Consider the following 13,372-nt stretch of genomic DNA (forward strand, 5'->3'; position numbering starts at 1 on the left):
TGCCTTATTATTGTCACGTTTAAAATCTTACTGTTTATTGTATGTCTGAGGAGTTTTTTCTTAATTTTCAAATATTTAAAGCCTCCCGCCTTTTCCTGAGTGAGGGAGTGATGAAAACAGTCTGTTGGAAAGATTAATTAGATAATAGAGACAACAGAGAGGAGTGGAGAAGACTTGATTCTGGAAGAACCAAGGCACACAGAGATGAGGAGCCAGATAAGGGCTGTGTAGAGAGGGGGAAAGCCACAGAGAGGTCCCCAGGAGGAAATGCCAAGTCCTGAGAGCTGACAGGATAGAAGGACTATTCTGGAATCGTTTCCAGCCAACATGGCACGAAGGAGGCATCAAAGCCCACAACATGAAAGGGGCAATTTTCCAGCCGTCTTAACAAGAGCTATATTGCCTCTGCTAAGTCAGTGTTGGTAAGACTTCAGGTGGCTTCTATTCCAGTTGGACATGTATGAACCACCTAACCATGGGACTGGTGCATTTTATCACATGACACGGGTTCTCCACTGCAGAAGTGAAGCCAGGGTTGGGAATTTGAGGGACGTGATACAAATGCAAGGAAATTCAAATAAATACGCAAAATCATTTTCATTCGTCCTTGTTCCTGCAGATGTAGTCCATGTGGTCTCATCAGATGTGTGGATTCTTTTCTTCTTCAGGTCATTGTATTTCAGACATACACAAATAAAAGTCATGTGCCCATTGAGGCAAAATACATCTTTCCTTTGGATGACAAGGCCGCTGTGTGTGGCTTCGAAGCCTTCATCAATGGGAAGCACATAGTTGGAGAGGTAAGGCGAGAAGATGCATCGTGCCCGCGCTCTGCTTTCAAAGTCAGCTTCCATTTCCCACAACCTTTGTTTTTGGAGTCCGCATGGCTACAAGATTGAGTAGCAGCCTTATCATAAAACGAGAATATTCTTTGAAGAATCAGTTCTTGTGCAGTGAGCCTCCCTCAAGCATCCCTCCCTGATGAAGGGTTTCTACCCCCATCTGTACAGTCTTCATCTTCAGTGTCTTGCACATTCTTTGCCTTGGCACTGTAAGAGGGATTTCAGTATGAGAATTTTAAGAGGGCCGGGTGCAGTGGCTCATGCCTGTAATCCCAGCACTTCGGGAGGCTGAGGCAGGTGCATCACTTGAGGTCAGGAGTTCGAGCTGAAATCAGAAAGCTATTGTAACTTTCTAAAAAAATAAAAAAGAAAACAAACAACAGTTGATTATTTGTTTATTGTAAGGATTAGTCCACAGTTACAATTATAAACTACAGTTTCCCAAATTTAAAGTAATTATTATGTTTTGTTCCACATAAACTCCCAACCAAAAAAATTTTTTTCACTATTGATTCTGAAATATTTTGATCCCAACTGAAAGAAACTTCTCTTTAGTTGGCCTTTTCTGGTTCAAGTTCTTATCAGATAAGTACATTTTGATGATCACTTTAAGTTTCCATTCATCTTAGACTCAGTTTTTAGTTTTTGCCTGGGTTTTAATAAACATTGATGTTGTTTTCTTCATTAAAGCCTGAAGTCACTCTTCATGTAAGGAATGATTTAAAACTCATCTTTTCCAGATTAAAGAGAAGGAAGAAGCCCAGCGAGAGTACCGAGAAGCCGTGACCAAGGGCCATGGCGCTTACCTGATGAGTCAGGATGCTCCGGTATGGCTTGGTGTGCATGCCGCGTGCATACAGGAGAGGGAAAGAGAGTTAGAACAAGATATGAAATACGAATTTCATGCTAGAGGCTGAGATAAGTTACACTGTTGTAGGCCCCAGAGTTCCACTTGTTCTAAGTAAGGGGAAGCCATGCCAGTCAGACCCATTTGACTTAACAAAGGAGGAAACAGCGTCAGTAGTTCCAGACAAACAAGAAGAGCTAGGCCTGTCATTGGGAACTGAGTTTCCCAGAAGGAATGACAGACAAAAAGATAACATTTGAGGTATATAACTTTCATCTTCTGATAAGAGTGTGATATATTGGCTGGGCGCAATGGCTCATGCCTGTAATCCCAGCACTTTGGGAGGCTGAGGTGGGCAGATCACCTGAGGTCAGGAATTTGAGACCAGCCTGGCCAACATGGTGAAACCCCCTCTTACTAAAAGTACAAAAATTAGCTGGGCATGGTGGCAGGCACCTGTAATCCCAGCTACTGGAGAGGCTGCAGCAGGAGAATCGCTTGAACCCGGGGGGCAGAGGTTGCAGTGAGCCAAAATTGTGCCATTGCACTCCAGCCTGGGCGACAAGAGCGAAACTCCATCTCAAAAAAAAAAAAAAAGGGGTGTGATATATTTACAATTTTCCTGAAGTAAGCTTACCTAGCAGATGGTCCAGTCATAAAGCAGGGAGGCATTTCTGCTGGGTCCTGCTTAGGCCAGCTCCTGTGCTTTTAGGTGATTAGCTTTAGCAGGGACGTGACCCGGACAGCGTGGAAGAGGGAACAGCTGGCAGGTCCACTAGACTACTTTCCTTAAATGCCAGGTATTTTCACGAGGCCTCTGGCAGGTGCTAGATTGTGTGTAGTCAGCGTCTAACTCTGGTGCAGGTATTTTAGTTATTTTTGCAGATGGGGCCATATGTTTGAGTATAGCCTCTGAGGGTGACACATGGCCATGGTGTTTAGAAAATTTAATGTTTGCTGGGGCTAGGGGCACATTCAAGATTAATATAGATCTAAGGGGTAAATTATTGCTCTTGAGATCTAAGATATCCACCTGCAGGATGGGAATAAGTAATGAAGAGGTGATTATTGAACAGTTAACAATGCTGGCTCTATGTATGGCCAAACTGTATGTATAGAAGCCTGGGGTTCATTTGAGAGGCTGCCACTTAATATTATCGGGTTATCCTCCTACGTGTGTTGGTAAATGTTTCCTCCTAAATACCTACATATTTCCCTAGGAATATGGTCCACAAGAAAACAGCCTTCACAAAAGGTATTACCTATGGGTAAAGTCTGATCAGAACTATTGCTAACCCAAGCCTTCAGGTCTCCCAGAATGTATTTGACATCTTGTGACTATAATGTTCTCATATCATAATATATGGTATTCATGCATTGTTATATAAATACCATATATGCCAGGTGCAGTGGCTCATAACTGTAATCCCAGCACTTTTGGAGGCCAAGGTGGGAGGATCACTTGAGCCCAGGAGTTCGAGGCTGCAGTGAGCTGTGATAATACCACTACACACCAACCTGGGCAACAGAGGAAGATCCTATCTCTAAACAAACAAATCTTAGCTTAGGAATCCCTTCATCTAAGCTTTTCCTGCCTTCCCCCAGGAAAGACCCATGGCTTCATTTTCCCATGGCAACCTGGACATATTTGTCTTATAACTCTTAATATACTGTTTGTAAAGATAGAGGTCTAGCTCGTAATCCCCAATATTTAAGTGTGGAAGTAACAGAAAAGGATAGTTAGTGGTACATTAAAGAGAAAATTGTGGTGCCGAAACCAAGGATGAAGACAGTGCACAGCCTAGGATGACTTATGTCCTCCTCATTGCCAGATTAAATGGCAATGTTTCCAAGACTTCAATTTATGCGACCATTTGATGGTTTTCTCCTTTTCAAAACATCTAGACTGACTTACTTATCACTATAACCCTATACTACTTAGATAGCATACTGTTGAATTTTGCTGCTTTATCCAATCTGGGAGTTTCTGCACTTTGTATTGTTTAGGTCATTTTTATTTAATACAATTACTGATCTGGTCGGATTTATATCTACCATCTTGCTAGTTGTTTTCTATTTGTACCATTTGTTCTTTGTTCCTTTCCCTCACTTTTCCTGCTTTCTCTTGTATTGTTTTTTAAATGATTCCATTGTATCTCCATTATTGGCTTATTAATTCTTTTTTTTTTTTTTTTTTTTTTTTTTGAGACAGAGTCTCACTGTCGCCCAGGCTGGAGTGCAGTGGCGTGATTTTGGCTCACTGCAACCTCTGCCTCCCAGTTTGAGTGATTCTTCTGCCCCAGCCTCCCAAGTAGCTGGGACTAACGGCACATACCACCACACCCAGCTAATTTTTGTATTTTTAGTTGAGCAGAGATGGGGTTTCACCATATTGGCCAGGCTGGTCTCAAACCCCTAACCTCAAGTGATTCTCCTGCCTCTGCCTCCCAGAGTGCTGAGATTACAGACGTGAGCCACCGCGCCCAGCCAGTTCTCTCTCTCTTAAAAAGTTTTGATTGTTGACCAGGTGTGGTAGCTCATGCCTGTAATCCCAACACTTTGGGAGGCTGAGATAGACGGGATCACCTGAGCCCAGGAGTTCAAGACCCCTTGGGCAACATGGTGAAACCCCAGATCTACAAAAAATACAAAAATCAGCTGGGTGTGGTGATGCATGCCTGTAGTCCCAGCTACTTGAGGGGCTGAGGTGGGAGGATCACTTGAGTCCGAGAGGTGGAGGCTGCAATGAGCCATAATGGCGCCACTGCACAGCCTGGGCAACAAAGTGAGACCATGTCTCAAAAAATAAAAAAATTAAGTTTTGATTGTTGCTCTAAAGCCACATGTTAAATATGTGTTAAATATGGTAGCCACTAATTACATGTGTATATTTACATTTAAATATAAAATAAAATGTTTTATGTGGCCAGTGGCTATCTTATTACTTAGTGCATATGTAGAGCATTTTTATCATCATAGAAAGTTACGTTGGTCAGCACTGCTTTAGGGTTTACTACTATATACATCTGTAACTTACACATACAGCCTACAATATTATACTACTTCATATGTAAGAACCTTACAACCAGAATACATTACATTACAACCAGTATACGTTTGTTTCTTTTTTCCCATATCCTTTGTGATATTGTTGTCATGTGTTTTATTTCTTCATATATTGTGAATTCTACAACGTGTTTATATATATTCAACTATCTTTTTTTTTAAAGTTCTGGGATACATGTGCAGGACATGCAGATTTGTTACATAGGCAAATGTGTGCCATGGTGGTTTACTGCACCTATCAACCCATCATCCAGATGTTAAGCCCCACATACATTAGCTATTTATCCTGATACTCTCCCTCTCCCTTCCTCCCCTACAGGCCCCAGTGTGTGTTGTTTCCCTCCCTGTGTCCATGTGTTCTCATTGTTCAGCTCCCACTTGTAAGTAAGAACATCCTGTGTTTAGTTTTCTGTTCCTGTGTTAGTTTGTGAGGATAATGGCTTCCAGCTTCATTCATGTCCCTGCAAAGGACATGGTCTCATTCCTTTTTATGGCTGCATGGTATTCCATGGTACATATGTACCACATTTTCTTTATCCAGTCTATCATTGATGGGCATTTGGATTGATTCCATGTCTTTGCTATTGTGAATAGTGCTGCAACGAACATACACATGCATGTATCTTTATAATGGAATGATTTATATTCCTTTGGGTATATACCCAGTAATGGGATTTGTGGGTCCAGTGATATTTCTGGTTCTAGGTCTTTGAGGAAGACCACACTGTCTTCCACAATGGTTGAACTAATTTACATTCCCACCAACAGAGTAAAAGCATTCCTGTTTCTCCACAGCCTTGCCAGAATCTGTTGTTTCTTAATTTTTTAACCATTGCCATTCTGACTGGCATGAGATGGTGTCTCATCCTGGTTTTGATTTGCATTTCTCTAATGATCAGTGATGTTTAGCTTTTTTTTCATATTTTTTTGCCACATAAATGTCTTCTTTTGAGAAGTGTCTGTTCATGTCCTTTGCCCACTTTTTAATGGGGTTGTTTTTTTTCTTGTAAATTTGTTTAAGTTCCTTGTAGATTCTGGATATTAGACCTTCATCAGATGGATAGATTGCAAAAATTTTCTCTCATTCTCTAGGTTGTCTGGTCACTCTGCTGATAGTTTCTTTTGCGGTGCAGAAGCTCTTTAGTTTAATTAGATCCCATTTGTCAATTTTTGCTTTTGCTGCAATTGCTTTTGATGTTTTCCTCATAAAATCTTTGACCGTGCCTATGTCCTGAATGGTATTGCCTAGACTTTCTTCTAGAGTTTTTATAGTTTTTGGTTTTATATTCACGTCTTTAATCCATATCGAGTTATTTTTTGTGTAAGTTTAAGGAAGGGGTCCAGTTTTAACTTTCTGCATATGGCTAGCCAGTTTTCCCAGCACCATTCATTAAATAGGGAATCCTTTCCCCATTGCTTGTTTTTGTCAGGTTTGTTGAAGATCAGACAGTTGTAGATGTGTGGTGTTACTTCTGAGATCTCTGTTCTGTTCCATTGGTCTATGTGTCTATTTTTGTACCAGTACCATGCTGTTTTGATTACTGTAGCCTTGTAGTATAGTGTGAAGTCTGGTAGTGTGATGCCTCCAGCTTTGTTCTTTTCGCTTAGGATTGTCTTGGCTATACAGGCTCTTTTTTGGTTCCATATGAATTTTAACCTAGTTTTTTCTAATTCTGTGAAGAATGTCGATGGTAGTTTAATGGGAGTAGCATTGAAGCTATACATTACTTTGGGCAGTATGGGCATTTTCACGATATTGATTCTTCCTATCCATGAGCATGGAATGTTTTTCCATTTGTTTGTGTCCTCTCTGATTTCCTTGAGCAGTGGTTTATAGTCCTCCTTGAAGAGGTCCTTCACTTCCCTTGTTAGCTGTGTTCCTATGTATTTTATTCTCTTTGTAGCAATTGTGAATGGGAGTTCATTCATGATTTGGCTCTCTGCTTGTCTGTTGTTGGTGTATAGGAATGCTTGTAACTTTTGCACATTGATTTTGTATCCTGAGATTTTGCTGAAGTTGCTTATCAGCTTAAGAGGCTTTTGGGCTGAGACGATGGGGTTTTCTAGATATAGGATCTTGTCATCTGCAAGCAGAGGTAGTTTGACTTCCTCTCTTCCTATTTGAATAAGCTTTATTTCTTTATCTTGCCTGATTGCCCTGGCCAGAACTTCCAATACTATATTGAATAGGAGTGGTGAGAGAAGGCATCCGTGTCTTGTGCTGGTTTTCAAGGTGAATGCTTCCAGCTTTTGCCCATTCAGTATGATATTGGATGTGGGTTTGTCATTAATGGCTCTTATTATTTTGAAGTATGTTCCATCAATAACTAGTTTACTGAGAGTTTTTAACATAAAGGGATGTTGAATTGTATCAAAGGCCTTTTCTGTGTCTATTGAGATAATCATGTGGCTTTTGTCTTCAGTTCTGTTTATGTGATCAACTATATTTTAAAGCAATTAAAAATACGGTGAAATGTCTCTACATTTATTCTCATTTTTACCGTTCCTGGTGCTCTTCATTTCTTTCTATAGATACAAAGAAATCTTCCTTCTGCTTGAAGAGTTTTCTTTATTTTCTTTTTCTAGTGCAAGTGTGCTAGCAAGGAGTGCATTCCTCTTTTATCTAACAAAATCTTTCACCTTCATTTTTGAAAGATATTTTTTGCTGAGTGTGGGATTCTAGGTGACAGTTTATTTGTTTTCCTTTCAGCATTTTAAATATGTTACTTCATTGTCTGCTGGCTTATATGGTTTCTGACCAGAAGTCAGCTCTAATTCTTGTGTTGTTCTTCTATATGTGAAGATGTCTTTTTTTGTCAAGCTGTCTTCAAGATTCTCTTTATCTTTGGTTTTCAGTGGTTTGAATATGATGTGTTTATGTTATTTTTTAAATTTATTGCTTATTTTGCTTGGAGTTCTCTGAGTTTGGATTGTCTCACATTCATTTTGGGACAGTCTTGACCTTTATCTATTGAAATATTTCTTCTCCCTCATTCTCTCTGTCTCTTTCTCCTTCTGAGACTTCAATACATATACATTAGACCATATTTGAAATTGCACCACAGCTTTTGGAGCTCTCTGTTTTCACTTTTATTTCTTGTTGCATTTTATCTTGGATAATTTCTATTGACCTAGCTTCAAGTTCATTCATTCTTTTCTCAGCTATTGTCAGTCAGCTGATAGGCTTGTCAAATTCTTCAACTTTGCTAATGTGTTTGTTTCTAGCATTTTTGACACTTAAAATATAATTCAATCTCTCTAGTGAAAGGTTCCATCTATTCATATGTATTCCTCACCTTTTCTGTATGTCTTTTCATATATTAATCATAGTCCTGTCTGTTGCAGTGTCATGGTCATCTCTGAATCTGCCTGTTAATTGCTTTATCTTGACATTGGGTCATTTTTTCCTTGCTTTTTAAAAATGTGTATATTTTGGAATTTGTGATTGAATGTTGGACATTATGTGTAAAAGAAGAAGAGAGACTGAAATAAATGGCATTTATGCCCAGAAGTGGCAACTCCTGTTCTTTCAGGTTAGTGTAGGGGCTGAAGAGTTGAGTTTGAGTTCTGCTGTTGTTATCATTACTTTCTGTTGTTATTATTACTCTCAGTCTCAAATTCCTCCAGTGGTGGACTGCCACTACCTGTGCCTCTTGGGTTCTGGATCCGGAACAATTCTCTTTGAGGTTCATTCTCTGCCCCCAGCTTTCAGCAGACCCTGCACACTGTCCGACAGAGGTGATTACAGCAACTCTTCCCCTCCCCCAGTGCTAGGCTGCTGTTGCTTGATGTGCTGTACTAGGCTCCTGGTGGGGCAGGGGCATTCTTCCGGTTCAGCCTCAGTCTTAGGCAGGGCCTGCAGTCCTGGACCTTAGGGTGGGAACTAATTAGCACTTCTGTTCATTGTCCTATCTTAGTGGCAGCCAAATTCTGCCTTGTGTCTGTTAAGAGTTGTTTGGGAGATGGTTTCCTGCCTTTCCTCCAGTTGTAGCAACCCCTGCTTTGTACTAGTGCAGGATCCTGGGCTTAGGAGGGTGTCATCCCCTGCCCCATGGGTTTCTCTCTAAAGCAGTGGAGCTTTACCTGGGCACGGGGCTAGTAAAGAAGGCTTCTGATCCCTGGTTTACTTCTGCCCCTTCCCCGCAGCTCTGGAAGTGAGAGTTTGCTGCCCTTCCCCCAGCAGCTGGAGGCTTTTGCTTCATGTGGGGAAAGGATCCAGGGAAGTGGCCCCAGCACCTCCCACACACCTGCTTCACTGAGAGGTGCTCCCTTTGGTCTCCTGCCCTGCTCAACCTTTCCAGTGGGCCCAGTGGAAGGCTGTGGGGTTGTGGGGAAATGCCTGTGAGAGAATGCAGACTCCCCTTGGGTCAGGAGTTCTCAATTATTCTAAACCAGTAAGCTTACCCACTCTCAGCCGGGAGGACTTCACACAGATCCTGTGTCCCATCTGTCCCCTCTTTGGAATTCAGTTCGCTTGGTTGATGAGTTCAAAACAAGTTATGATTTTGTAGATTGCCTGGTGTGTTATAACAGAAGTGACATTTTCTGCATCCACCTATATCCTAACCCAGAAACAGAGCTGCAATCCCACTCTATTAAGTGGCAGTCTCTCAAATGAACCCCAGGTGTTTATACATACATTTCTTTTAAGGGCTAGCACTATTAAGTATTTAATAATCACCTCTTTATTGTCTGTTTCCATCCTGTAAATGGATGTCTTTGATGTCAAAAGTAATAATTTAACCTTTAAGCCTAAATTAATCCTAATCTAAATATAGAAAATTTTCATGATAGGGTGGTCAACTAGAATGGTGAACATAGTTGGGGATGTTGAGAGGATCTCTGCGTAGTTATCAGAAAAAAATGTATCTAGCCTCTTTTTTCTGCCCTAGCTAATCATGGGGTTGCCGCCTTATATAGTGATTATCAACATCCCTTTAGAAGAAAACTAAAGACTTTTTATTAAAAAATAACATGATAGGCTGGGTATGGTAGCTCACACCTGTAATCCCAGCACTTTGGGAGCAGAAGGTGGAAGGGTCACTTGAGGCCTGGAGTTTGAGACCAGCCTCGGCAACCCCATCTGTACAAAAATATTTAAAAATCAGCCAGGCATGGTGGTGCATGCCTGTAGTCCCATCTCCTTAAGAGGATGGCTTAGACCTGGGGTTTCAAGGCTACATTAAGCTGTGACCGCACCACTGTCCTCCAGCCTGGATGACGGAGCAAGATCCTATCTCTAAAAAATAAATAAATAAAAATAAAAATAACATGAGAAATTACCATAGGGTAAAATAATTAAGCAAGGGCCAAGCTTAGAAAAACTGCCCTGGTTCTACAGCTGCTGGCAAAAGTGGTGTTGGGTGCCGTGGAGGTCAAGGAGGGTCTTCAAGAAAGGGCTTTGTGGAGACCATCCGTGCAGCAGAGCCCACCTGTGCAGCAGAGCCCACTTGTGCAGGGAGCTCACACGTGAGAGCCCCCTGGGGCAGAGTCCATGAGTGCCTCTTCCCAGTTCCGCTGCCAGGGGGGCCCCTCTCTGCCTGCCTGCCACGGACATCACCCTGTTCCCACCAGTGGTGAATGGCTCCAGGATTCTCCGTTAGCCCCACCAATGTGTCTTTTAGGTTTTATTACTGTTTTCTGAGGAAGAATTTGGCAGGTTGTCATTTGAGTTGCTTAAGAAGTACGTGGAGTTAGCTGGCATATAATGGGTATGCTTTCAATTGGAAGCTAAGTCATATGTTTCTGTTTCAGGACGTTTTTACTGTAAGTGTTGGAAACTTACCCCCTAAGGCTAAGGTTCTTATAAAAATTACCTACATCACAGAACTCAGCATCCTGGGCACTGTTGGTGTCTTTTTCATGCCCGCCACTGTAGCACCCTGGCAACAGGACAAGGCTTTGAATGAAAACCTTCAGGTTTGTACGCATAAGATTTGAAGAAGCATTTTGGCGGCAGTGGAGGGGGAGTGGTGGAGGGCTGTGGAGGAATTTATGCCTGGAGAGAAAAACATGTAAAATAATCTTTTAGGCATAAAGTTAATTTTACTGACATTTATGCGTTTAGGTACATTATGTGTATAAAATGAAAAGAATAAAAGATACAGATATGATCAATAAGCATATTTTTATTCTGCTTAATCACTCAAAAAATGTTATATCTGTAGTGCATGTTCATCATGAAGAACTAGATAAGCATAGAGAATACAAATAAGCCAAAATAAGAAAATCAAAACCATCCTTTATCCCATTGCCCAGAGTTAATGGTTAATGCTTTGGTATATCCCTCCAAACTTCCTACTTTGTATGTACAGCACATGTATAAAATGTGTGTGTGTGTGTGTGTATACACACAGACATACATAGAGTTTAAAATCTCTGTCAAAATGGTGAGTTGTATTTTAGAAGTTCCTGTCATTCCATGAGCAAACTTTGTGTGTTTCACTGCTTGAAACCAGCTGTCTTGCTGACAGTTGTGGCCTTGCCAAGATTACATTCAGTTTAGAGTCTCATTGTGAAACTTAATATATGCTTAGTTATACAAATGTGTTTTTCTTTTAACAGGATACAGTAGAGAAGATTTGTATAAAAGAAATAGGAACAAAGCAAAGGTTAGTACCTAAAATATAAAACCTGTCAATTCAATGGATATTGGTTTTCTGGTTTAAATTTCCATTTAGAATTGTTTGAAATAATTTCAGATAGAAATTTAAGATTGTAGACTAAGACAACTTTCTCTTCATTTTTGCTAGCTTCTCTTTGACTATGTCTATTGAGATGCCGTACGTGATTGAACTCATTTTCAGTGATACACATGAACTGAAACAAAAGGTTAGTGCATCTTTGATTTCTTAAGAGCCGTTATTTTAACACTACTTTTATCTTAGCAATGTATGCACATGATTGAAAAGTGAAATAATGCTGACAAAACTTCTAACAAGAAGCAGTACTCCTGCCCCTGATTCTCCCCAGACCAGTTTCCAGAGAAAGTGAATCACTTGGACTATTTGAGCTGTTTCTTTGATTTTGCCTCCAATTGTTAAATATTAATTTTTAATGCTTTTTCTTGATTCACCTGTTTCAGAAATTATCTTTTGACTTCCTGTTTTGGAAGTTGGACGTGTAGCTCTTGCCCCCTCCGCCCACCTAACTCCCTACTTTTCCTTTCCCCTTCATTCCAAAAGACCTGTTTCACAATAGTCAGTGATTACCATGTAAATGATGTTTACCACTGAGCCAAGAAATGTATAATATTATGATGAGTTTTTTTTGGTTTGTTTTATTTTTTGAGACAGGGTCTTGCTCTGTCACCCAGACTAGAGTACAGTGATGCAGTCATGGCTCACTTCATCCTTTAACTCCTTGGCTCAAACAATCCTCCTGCTTCAGACTCCTGAGCAGCTAGGGCTACAGGCCTCTGCCAGCACACCTGGCTAATTAAAAAAAAAAAAAAAAATTGGCTGGGTGTGGTGGCTCATGCCTGTAATCCAAGCACTTTGGGAGGACGAGGTGGGCAGATCATGAGGTCAGGAGATTGAGACCATCCTGGCTAACGTGGTAAAACCTCGTCTCTACTAAAAATATGAAAAATTAGCCAGGTGTGGTGGTGGGCACCTGTGGTCCCAGCTACTCGGGAGGCTGAGGTGGGAGAATGGCGTGAACCCAGGAAGCGGAGCTTGCAGTGAGCCGAGATTGCGCCACTGCACTCCAGCCTAGGCGTCAGAGTGAGACTCCATCTCAAAAAAAAAAAAATTGTAGAGACAGGGTCTCACCATGTTGCCCAGGCTTTTCTCAAACTCCTGGTCTCAAGGGATCCTTTTTGCTTCGGCTTCCCAAAGTGCTAGAATTACAGGTGTGAGCCACCACACCCAGCCTATTTTCCTTTTTAGAATTCTGCAGGAATTTCAGACCTTCTCTTTATCTCTGGTATTCTGAAATTTCATAATAGTATGATTATCATTCATTGTATGTAACTGGTGGTCTTTAGTTCTGAGAAATTTTGTTGTATTAAAAAAAATGTTCCTCTCTCGTACCTTTCTGCAGTGCCTTTCTTTTTTTCTTTTCTTTTCTTTTCTTTTTTTTTTTTTTTTTTGTTTGTTTGTTTTTTGAGACAGAGTCTCACTCTGTCGCCCAGGTTGGAGTGCAGTGATGGGACCTTGGCCCACTGCAAACTCTGACTCCTGGGTTCAAGCGATTCTCATGCCTCAGCCTCCTGAGTAGCTGAAACTACAGGTGCCTGTCACCATGCCCAGCTAAATTTTCTATTTTTAGTAGAGACGGGGTTTCCCATGTTGGCAAGGCTGGTCTCGAACTCCTGACCTCAGGTGATCCGCCCACCTTGGCCTCCCAAAGTGTTGCGATTACAGGCGTGAGCCACTACATAATGGTGGAGGAGTCCTCAGTAGCAACAAGAGAGTGTCAGCCCCGTTGCATGGACACTTTTCACGCCCCTACTTGTATCTCATCTGCCAACATATCATTGGCCACAGCAAGGCCTATGGCCAGCTCCAGTTTCAAGGGTGGAAATATAGCTGCTGCCTCAAGGCAGGAGGAACTTCAAAAGTCACGTTGCAAAGGGGCACGCAGACAGGAGTGGAGAGACTTTGTGGTCATGTGA

General features: G+C 41.3%; 1 protein-coding gene across 6 annotated transcripts in view; it reads left to right on the forward strand.

Annotated features, from left to right (window-relative positions):
- The window catches only part of PARP4 (poly(ADP-ribose) polymerase family member 4), a 91,565-nt gene that overhangs the window by 41,886 nt on the left and 36,307 nt on the right, over positions 1 to 13,372 (forward strand). For all 6 annotated transcript variants that reach the window (XR_008493280.2, XR_008493281.2, XR_008493282.2 and 3 more), the window contains exons 16-20: positions 669 to 800; positions 1,583 to 1,669; positions 10,510 to 10,674; positions 11,320 to 11,366; positions 11,508 to 11,586. Coding sequence is in view for 3 of the 6 variants with exons in the window: in XM_054445974.2 (XP_054301949.1) it covers positions 669 to 800; positions 1,583 to 1,669; positions 10,510 to 10,674; positions 11,320 to 11,366; positions 11,508 to 11,586 (510 nt within the window). In the remaining 3 variants the exon portion in view is untranslated. The remainder of the gene's footprint in view (positions 1 to 668; positions 801 to 1,582; positions 1,670 to 10,509; positions 10,675 to 11,319; positions 11,367 to 11,507; positions 11,587 to 13,372) is intronic.

The sequence above is a fragment of the Pongo pygmaeus genome, chromosome 14, assembly GCF_028885625.2.
Source record: "Pongo pygmaeus isolate AG05252 chromosome 14, NHGRI_mPonPyg2-v2.0_pri, whole genome shotgun sequence".
Lineage (NCBI taxonomy): Eukaryota > Metazoa > Chordata > Mammalia > Primates > Hominidae > Pongo > Pongo pygmaeus.